This window comes from Oryctolagus cuniculus, chromosome 20 (genome assembly GCF_964237555.1).
Source record: "Oryctolagus cuniculus chromosome 20, mOryCun1.1, whole genome shotgun sequence".
Classification (NCBI taxonomy): domain Eukaryota; kingdom Metazoa; phylum Chordata; class Mammalia; order Lagomorpha; family Leporidae; genus Oryctolagus; species Oryctolagus cuniculus.
In genome coordinates, this window is record NC_091451.1 from 34,093,936 (window position 1) to 34,103,086 (window position 9,151).

Consider the following 9,151-nt stretch of genomic DNA (forward strand, 5'->3'; position numbering starts at 1 on the left):
TGCTCCACTTCCGATCCAGCTCTCTGCCAAAGCCTGGGAAAGCAGTAGAAGATGGCCCAAGTCCTTGGGCCCCTGCACCCCGTGGGAGACCCAGAGGAAGCTCCTGGCTTCAGATTGGCGCAGCTCCAGCTGTTTCAGCCAACTGGGGAGTGAACCTGCAGATGGAAGACCTCCCTCTCTCTCTCTTTGTCTCTCTCTGCCTCCCATCTCTCTGTGTAACTCTGACTTTCAAATAATAAATAAATCTTTTTTAAAAAAAGATTAATATATGTAGAGCTTTAGATCAGTGCCTAGCCCATAATTCTATATAGATGTAAAATATGCCACCTCCACTCCCCAGTCCCCTCCCAGCTCCACCCCCAGCCTAGAAAAGACTGTTGTCACCCCCACCTTCAGGAACAACCATGCATGAAGTCAGGTAGCTGAGTGGTGTTATGATGGCAACCGAGTGTCAAATGGGGCAATAACACACCATCAGATAAGTGTTATGAAAATAACTATGAAATAATGCACATAAAACAGCTAGTATATAATGATCCCTTGTTAAATGGTGTTGTGTTTATTGAAGTCTTTTAGCACTTTTAGTTGTAACTGTACATGCTACCTGCATGCTTGTCTTCATTATAAGACTGGCAAATACAGAAAACCCATCTGCGTTTATCAATGTGACATGAATATACACAGAACAAAGATCATATAGAAATGTATTTTAAAAACAAAGCCCAGGGGCCGGTGCCGTGGCTCACTTGGTTAATCCTCCGCCTGCAGCGCCAGCATCCCATATGGGCGTCGGGTTCTAGTCCCAGCTGCTCCTCTTCCAGTCCAGTTCTCTGCTGTGGCCCAGGAGGGCAGTGGAGGATGGCCAAAGTGCTTGGGCCCCTGCACCCGCATGGGAGACCAGGAGGAAGCTCCTGGCTCCTGGCTTTGGATCGGCTCAGCGCCGGCCATGGCAGCCATTTGGGGGGTGAACCAATGGAAGGAAGACCTTTCTCTCTGTCTCTCTCACTGTCTATAACTCTACCTGTCAAAAAAGAAAAAAAAAAAAAAGTCCAGAAGCCAGAGGCCGGCACTGTGGCATAGCAAGTAAAGCCACCACCTGCAGTGCCGGCATCCCATGTGGGCGCCAGTTCAAGTCCTAGCTGCTCCACTTCCAATCCAGCTCTCTGCCATGGCCTGGGAGGGATGTGGAGGATGGCCCAAGTCCTTGGGCCCCTGTACCCACATGGGAGACCTGGAGGAAGTTCCTGGTCCTGGCTTCGGATTGGCACAGCCCCAGCCATTGCAGCCATCTGGGGAATGAACCATTGGATGGAAGTCTCTCTCTCTCGCATGCATGCTCTCTGCCTCTGCCTCTCTGTAACTCTTCCAAATAAATAAAATAAACCTTAAAAAAAAAAAAAAAGCCCAACTTCACACAATCAGTGTCACAGGGCTCCCAGTCTACCATGGTTCCTTGAAAATCCTGACCCCACCCTTTGGACAACTGCCCACTTGACTGACATACCCCCGAGTGCCTCAGGGACATCTCCCTTTCAATGACCCCAGCCTGAAGCCATGAGCTAGCTTCCTTAGGACTGGCCATGCCCTGGCTGCCATCCCAGTCATTGCAATGCTTCCACCTCCACACTGTACCCACACAAGGACTGTTGATCTCATGTCCTCAGTAGCCTACTACTTCATCCACTTTTCCATCCTCACAGCCACACCTTGGTCCATGTGTCGTAGCTGGCGCTCCACAGCCACATAAGCCACAAGGCACTTGTTTTGAAACTTGGTTCAGATCACCTCTTTCCTCAGACTGAAAGTCTTCAGTGGCTTAAGATAAAGACTGTACTCCTTCTCCCACCCCATAGCTCCATCCTACCTCCAACAACACAGGACTCCAGGGCCTGATCCTATGGATCCCCATCACATCTCAAAACACAGGCTCCGGCCATGGGAATTTCCTTTCAGTTCCTCAAATAGACATGCTCCTTCTGCCTCAGGACCACTGCACCTGCTGTTCTCTCTTCTACAACAACTCCCACTCCAGGTCACCATACAGTGCCATCTCCTCAAGGAAACCTTCCCTGACTGTCCACCTGCCTTGGTCCTTGTCAATCTCTTTCATCAGACTCTTTCTTAAAACACTTCATGGAATGTAAATAAACTTGTAATTATTCACTACTGCATGCCATGATCAATAGATCTGTCTCCCTCACTATGAACTCCACAAATGCAGAGCTTCTTTCTCTCCCGTTGTGGCTGTTTTTCCAGTGCCTACCACAGTGCTTGCTTGGTATGTAGTAGTACTGGATAAAAAGATTTTGGAGGAATCCCAAAAATATTCAAAGCACACTTCCTTAAGCCCAGAGATTTGGAAACAAAATAGAAGTCTGGGTTTGTGCTGAAGGTGTGTAAAAAACACCTTGATGTTTTTAAAAGGCAATACTTCTCCACTCGCTCTCCACCAGCAAGTCAATTCATAAAACATTTATCCAATGAATGAATGGATTTCCTCTTTCCAGTCTGGAGGAAAAGATGTGTGGCCATAAAGAACATTAAACACATATACACCGAATACAGAAAATTCAACCCCAAAACACACAGAGGCAGTGGCTGGTCCAACTCAGCCTCCAGGGGAGCTAAGGGAAATGCTGAAGTGTATTCTTATCACAACTGGACACAGGGTGTCAACTTCTGCCCCCCCCCATCACTCAGCAGATGTCTTAACATCTGTATAATTACCGACACAAGTGAGCCAGGCAAGGTACACCAAAATCAGTCTTAAATCTCTCCCTTTTTCCCAAAGAGGCCATGGTCCAACATCCCTAAAGCCGTGTAAACCACACCACAGCTCCCTTCTCAGCTACTGCCAGCCCCACCCTTCCAGACAACCACAGCCCCCTCCCTCTTCCTCTCACACCTAAGCCAAACTCGCGCCTGGTTTGGTAATGGAACTGAGCGAAGAAGCCTCGAGAGCCCCTGTAGGCCCCATTATTCCGCGCACCCTGCGAGAAGGGCCACCCCAGGGACAGTGGCTGCAGATAGGAGCCCCACTTGCTGCCTGGAAACCTTTCCCACTGAGGATACTCCCGGCACGCGGCGCAGCTCCAGGTCCAAGGGGAGGCACCCCACCCATCTCAGAGAGACAAAGATCACTAGAAACAAAGGACACGCACACACACACAAAGTCAAAAGCAAATGCCGACACTTGGTGCAATTTCAAGCCAAATAGCTGGCTTGGTGTATCTTTAAATAGATCGTGAAACAATCCAGGAGGGACAATGATTATGTGACAATGACAGACACGATCTGGGTTCGGAACCCACGCTGCCTCCGCCCTCCTCCCACCGGCGCTGCAGTTCCTGGGCGCATTTCCCAGCCTCAGGACACACGCTACCAGGAGCGAGAGCGCTTCCACTCCTGGAGGCGCGCACACGCGGAGAGCGGCAGGGCGAGGAGGCCGGCCAAAAGTAGGAAATACCAACCTTTAGGGTCCCAGTTCACCTGTTTTCTTGGCGTCTCGATTGGAAATTTCATTGCTCCGTTGCCCAGAAGGGGAAGAAATGAAAAGAATCAAAATAACAATAAAGCCTTCGGGGCTTTCCACGCCTCGGTACAAGCAGTCTAGCCAATTTCCAAGGATGGGGGCGCCTTGCACCGGCCCGCGCGGGCACCCCAGAGAAAGACAAGTGGGGAAAGACCGGCTTTTAAGAAAGAACTGGAGACCGCTAGGATGACTGCACCGGTGGAGGGGGTGGCCAATCGCAGCCCCCGTGGGTAAAAGCAAAAGTAAGATCGCGAGGGGTGGATGAGAGGATGGAGACAGGGAGGCTCCGAAAAGCTTCCCCAAAGCGGCGCCGGCAGGCTAGGGGCCCGAGCAGCCGGTGAGACCAGGGCGAGTGAGAAGCCCACTGCAGTGTCACTCCGGCCCCCGAAGGCGTGTGCGCCCACACGCCCGCACACACACGCCCGCACACACTCGCCCGGGCACGCGCTTGGGCGGGCACGTCAGCCTCGCTCGGCCGCGCCGAGCGTACACGCCCCACCCCGGCCGCCGCTGCTCGCCCCCGGGCGACGCCCCCCACTCCCCACCCCGCGAAAGCCATTGGATGCAGGAGTGGCGCGGCTCCCGGGGAGCGCGCGGCTAGGGCGACCCTCCCCGCCGCGCGCCACAGACGCCGCGCCACGGCGGGAGGGCGCGGGGCGCGCAGCGGACCGAGGTGCCCAGCCCCGGCGGCGAGCTGCGCCCCGGCCGCGGGGCCCCGGGCCCCGGGCAGCGAGCGGCGGCGGGCGCGGGGACCGGAAAGCCGCGGCGGGCGCGCCGCTACTTACTGGCTGGGCGAGCCGGCGGGCGGGCGGGCGTGGAGGTGGCCGCGGCGCGCTCGGTGGAGTTGCAGCCGGAGACACGCTTGGCTGCCTGGAAGGCGCTGCAGGAGGCGGAGGAAGGGCCGCTGCGGCCCCGCCGCGGACCACTGCCGCGGGGCGACCTTGTCTCGCCGCTCCCACCGTGGGCGCCCCCCACTTCTCACTTCATGTCTTCACTCTGGTCCCCTCCCGAGCCGGGTTCTCCCGCCTGAGCCCCGAACCCACGTCCCCGCCGCACCCGGGGGAGGCCGGTGCCAGCCATGAGCCTTTTGTTCTGGGGCCGTTCCGCGTCGGCTGCGATCTCCCCACCTGGGGAAGCAAGATTCCCCAGGCGCAGCTTGGTTCCTTCCCCATCTACCTGCAGACCGACTGGAGCCGCCGCCCGGAGGCCAAAGAGGGGGCTGAAGGAAGGTGCAGCGGCCCCAGAGGAAAGCAGTTACCAGACCCGGCGACCGGGCAGCCCGGGGACTCGGTAGGGGCAGGTGGGAAGGGACCCCCTGCCATGTTCCCGGAAAGAGACTAAACCTGGGGCACTCCCACACCCTCCACTCGTGGTGCGCCTGCTTGAAACCCCACGGGGGGTTGTGGTCAGGCCTCGGCCTGAGAAAAGCCAGACTGTGCGGAGGTGCTCATGAATGGGCTGCTCTGAAAGTATAAACGTGAATGATGCTTACGAATTCCTTCGGGTGCCTAGCAACGGAGCCTGGCGCATAGTAGATGCTCAAGAAACGCTTGCTAAATGAAGGCGTGAATTGTATGTGGCACTGTTGGCTAGGAAGTAGCATGTGCCCCTTATTCTGGCTTATAGTTAAGGTTCTCAAAATTCATGGCTCATCCTGCACCTGCATATATTGAACCCCTTCATACGCCATGAATGTGACAGGCACTGGATGAAGCGCAGAGAACAAGGTAGACAGAGACCTTGCCTTCGTGGGGCTTACTGTTTGGTGCCATAAGGTCAGATTAGATGGTTGCTGTCTTTACTTATGCAAGAGAAGCTGACTGCTCAGCTTATGCCCAATCCTCCCCCCACCCCCCACCCCCAGCAGTGGTCCTAAAACCCTACACTAACCGGGGGGGGGGGGGCCACTGTAGGGCACCTTGAGGTTTCTGGGGAGCCCTCTGTCAGCACCCTGTGTCATCATCCACCCGCCACGGTCTCACCCAGGTTTCTGAGTCCAAGGGCAGCATCCACAGAAGTCCACTGTGGACTCCAAGAAAGCCTGGCAAGTGCTTTGTCACCGACTCTCAGGCAGCCCAGGCTGCAGCCCTGAGGTCTCTGCAGACCTGGCTCAGGTAAAACTGCTACTGAGTCTAAGGCCTTGTGCTGCCTCCTCCGCTCTCTGGGCAGGTTCCCCAGGTGCCTTAGAGGCGCCTTTGCACTGTGTGTCTGTCCACACTTGAGCTCCCTCTATTAATGAGACCCAGAAATAAAACACACAGAATGTCTGCTTCTCCGCAGCCATGCCCCCGGAGACACTAGTGTGTGTTTATAAATTCTGTCCCCAAGCCCAAAGGAAGCTGCTCCTGAGTGAGACATCGAAGCCTCACTCCGCTCTTTCTTCCTTAGCTGCTTGTGGGCAGTTGGGCTGTAGCCCAGTCACTGCAATGCAATGTGTTTACCTCCAGAGGGACCAGCAGAGACAGAACCCTCTGAGGACGGGAAACATCCTGCATTCACTGGGAGCCTCTCCCCCTTTAATTTCCTCTCCATTCATCTTCCCTGCATGGTTTTGAGAGGCTCTCACTGGCCTCCTTTGACAGATGAGACGTTCAAAGCTCAGAGAAGCACTCCCAAGGTCACAACACAGAGATTCAAACACAAGTTTACCTGTCCCAAAGCCCACAGTTCTCCGTGCCAGAACCCCGTGAGCTCCCCTGGTCCCTGGACTCATGGCTCTAATCCTGAAACTGTCAGATGGGTTCTTTCAGTGCAATGAAAGTCTAAATATACAGAGAGATATAGATAGATACAGATAGGGATAGAGATAGATATAGATACAGATATAGATATAACAAGTGTATTATCCCTCCGTCCTTGGAAAATGGATTGGGCTATGGTTATGTTCTAGGATCTACTTCTGGGAATTCAAATTCCTGTGGGGGGGGGGTGGGACTCCTTCAGTCAATCAACAAACCAGTGCGCATTCCTTGTGTGTGCAAGACGGGCTGCAGAAACTGTTTGGCCCCGGGGTGATGCGGGACTCCCACAAGAATGGCATCAGCAGGGCAATTATTGGGAGGGCTGGGGTTTGAGGATGACGCTCTTGGGGTGGGGAGCAAGATGGGGGGTCTGGCACTCCAGATCTGAGTTCAGGGTGCGCAGTGGACCTTGGCCCTGGGATCCTCTCCCTGCTAAATCTCTGAAAACCTCTGACCTCCTTCTTCCCCGCCCCCACCAACGTCTAGGACTTTCTCTCACCCCACTTTGAATCCCCCTTCTCAGGATGTGAGTAAACCAAGTTTGTGACTAAAATAAGAGGACAACCCACCAACAAGAATCAAGTAAATAAATCTCCACACCTTGTCCCCTCAACGTGCCTGAAATCAAACCCAGCTCCTCCTAAAATGCGTATGTGGCGTGGACCGAAAGAGGGAGGGGTCGGAGTGGTGGGAGACCCCATCCCAAGAAAGACAAACCGCTTGGCACGGTGACGACCCATCCTTTCCTGTCCCCTTCGGCTCTCCCCTCTGGTTACTTACAGACTGGAGTCCACTTGCCCGAAGAAGCAGCAAAGAAGCGGTGTGTGTGGAGGAAAAACATCCAAAACAAACGCCGCGCCAAGCGGTTCCCTGTCGCCCGGTGCCGCCGCAACTTCCATGGCTACGGCCGCGGGCGGGTAAAGTCTGAGGGGAAGAGACCGCCCCGGGTGCCTGCGGCAGGAAAACAAAGCATCGTGGCGCAAAAGTCTCCCTGCACTCGAGCTACCGGGCCACGACCCCCGGCTGGCGGCCGCCGCCGCGTCCTGGGCGCACTCGCGGGAAAAGCCGCGCTGCGGGTCTCCCGGGCTCTGCGGCTCACGGGCTGACTGGCCGGAGCGCGGCCAGGGTTTGCCGCACCCGCTCTTCCACGCGTGCTGGGGGAGGGCTGGGGGAGCCCGAGGCCCCAGTCATCTCTGGCGAGCAAGTTTTCCCGGACGCGGCTGCCCCCTTGACCTCCTCCCCAACGCTGCAGGCCGGGCTGGCCGCGAACCCGCAACCCGGGCGTGCTGCCTGCCGCGTGGGGCGCCCCGGGTGCCTGCAATGAACTGGCCAGCCGGAGCAGAGCTGGGTGAGTCGGAGAATTTGCTGGGACGGCGAGTGGCGGGGGGGGGGGGGGGGGGGGGTGATGAAGCAGCTTGGGGAATCCGGCTGAGTGCTGGCGAGGAGGTGGAGCGGATTCGAATCTACTTTGAATTCACGAATATCAGAACGAACTCGAGAAACCGCCTTGGAGTGTTGCCCTTGGTTTTCATCATTCCTCCCTGAAGTTCAGGAAAAATCCGTCTTCCATCTCTTCCTCACCCTTGAGACACTTCCAAGTCATCTCACAGGAACTGTGGCCAGGTTTCCGCGTCATTCTGTAGAGCTGTCCACCCCCCCACCCCAGCCGCTCACCCCCACCCCCACAAACACTCCCTGTGCGTTTCCCCTCAGGGAGGAACCTGATGGGGTCAGACATTCAGCGTTAACTTCCCCTACCAGAAATGTTCTCTTTTTCCCAGTGAAGTTTCCAGCCTTTAATAACTCCAGCTTTTGTCTTCATGTCCCAACCAGCATCTGCAGAAACACAGCCTTAAATATATGTTGCTCTGATCTCGGGCTCTGCTCTGGCCTGGAAAAGCTGGAGACGGCATCCGCAAGGAAAGGGCAGGAGGTGTCACGTATCAGACCTCTGGAAACGTGAGCCTCTGTGTGCGTGAATCCTGCAGCTTTATTTTGATGACTCAAACCTCTGATTGGGGATTAATGAGGACAACATACCATGAACTCGAAAAAACGTGTAATTAAAGCATCAGGCTGATGAACATGTTTCATAACCCAGGACTGCATCCTCTTCTAAGTTTCTCTGTATTAAATCTTAGCCTGTAAGAAGATATTGGTTAAGCTCCTGTAAGGCGTTGTGCCAAAGGCCTCACCAAACTTTAAAGGGCTATAATCCTGCTTCTCACGAAACAAGTTCCTGCTCTTGGAGTGACCCTAAAGCATAATCTCAGGTAAATTTCTTTGGTGGTTGTTTCTACCATCAATGTGTTGCTTTAGAAATTTTCAAATGCACATGAAAATGATGGCTGTTTGGTTAAAAACCAGTGCGGTAGTTTGAATATTTGTGTCTCCCTAAAGCACATGTTGAAATGTAACCCCCAATGCAGTATCATGAAGAAGTGGGCACTCTAGGCTGTGACTGGGTCATGAGAGCTCCACCCTCGTGAATGGGATTAATGTCTTTGTGACAGGGTTTGAGGGAGCAAGTTTGTCCTTTTTTTTTTTTTTTTTAAAGATTTATTTGTTTGAAAGGCAGAGTTACAGAGACAGAGAGAAGGAGAGACAGAGACAGAGATCATCTATCCACTGGTTCACTCCACAAATGGCTGGTTCAGGCCAAAGCCAGGAGCCAGAAGCTTCATCCGGGTCTCCCACATCGGTACAGGGGCCCAAGGGCCATCCTCTGCTGCTTTCCCAGGCACATCAGCAGGGAGCTGGATCAGGAGTGGAGCAGCAGGGAATCAAACCGGCGCTCATATGAGATGCTGGCGCTGCAGATGGTGGCTTAACCTGCTCAGCCACAACGCCAGTCCCAAGTCTGTGCTTTTTGCTCTTC

At 54.6% G+C, this 9,151-nt stretch overlaps 1 protein-coding gene across 2 annotated transcripts in view; it reads right to left on the bottom strand.

The window, feature by feature from the left end:
- KCNK10 (potassium two pore domain channel subfamily K member 10) overlaps nt 1-7,656 on the bottom strand; it is a 144,041-nt gene extending 136,385 nt beyond the window's left edge. Inside the window, exon 1 of one of the 2 annotated variants that reach the window (XM_051825941.2) lies at nt 7,054-7,656. In XM_051825941.2, coding sequence (XP_051681901.1) covers nt 7,054-7,114 — 61 coding nt within the window. In that variant the 5' untranslated portion in view covers nt 7,115-7,656. Of the gene's footprint in view, nt 1-3,470; nt 3,578-7,053 lie in introns of those variants that run through there. The other variant, NM_001082736.1, reaches the window with a different exon arrangement.
- Between the last annotated feature and the right edge of the window lie 1,495 nt (nt 7,657-9,151).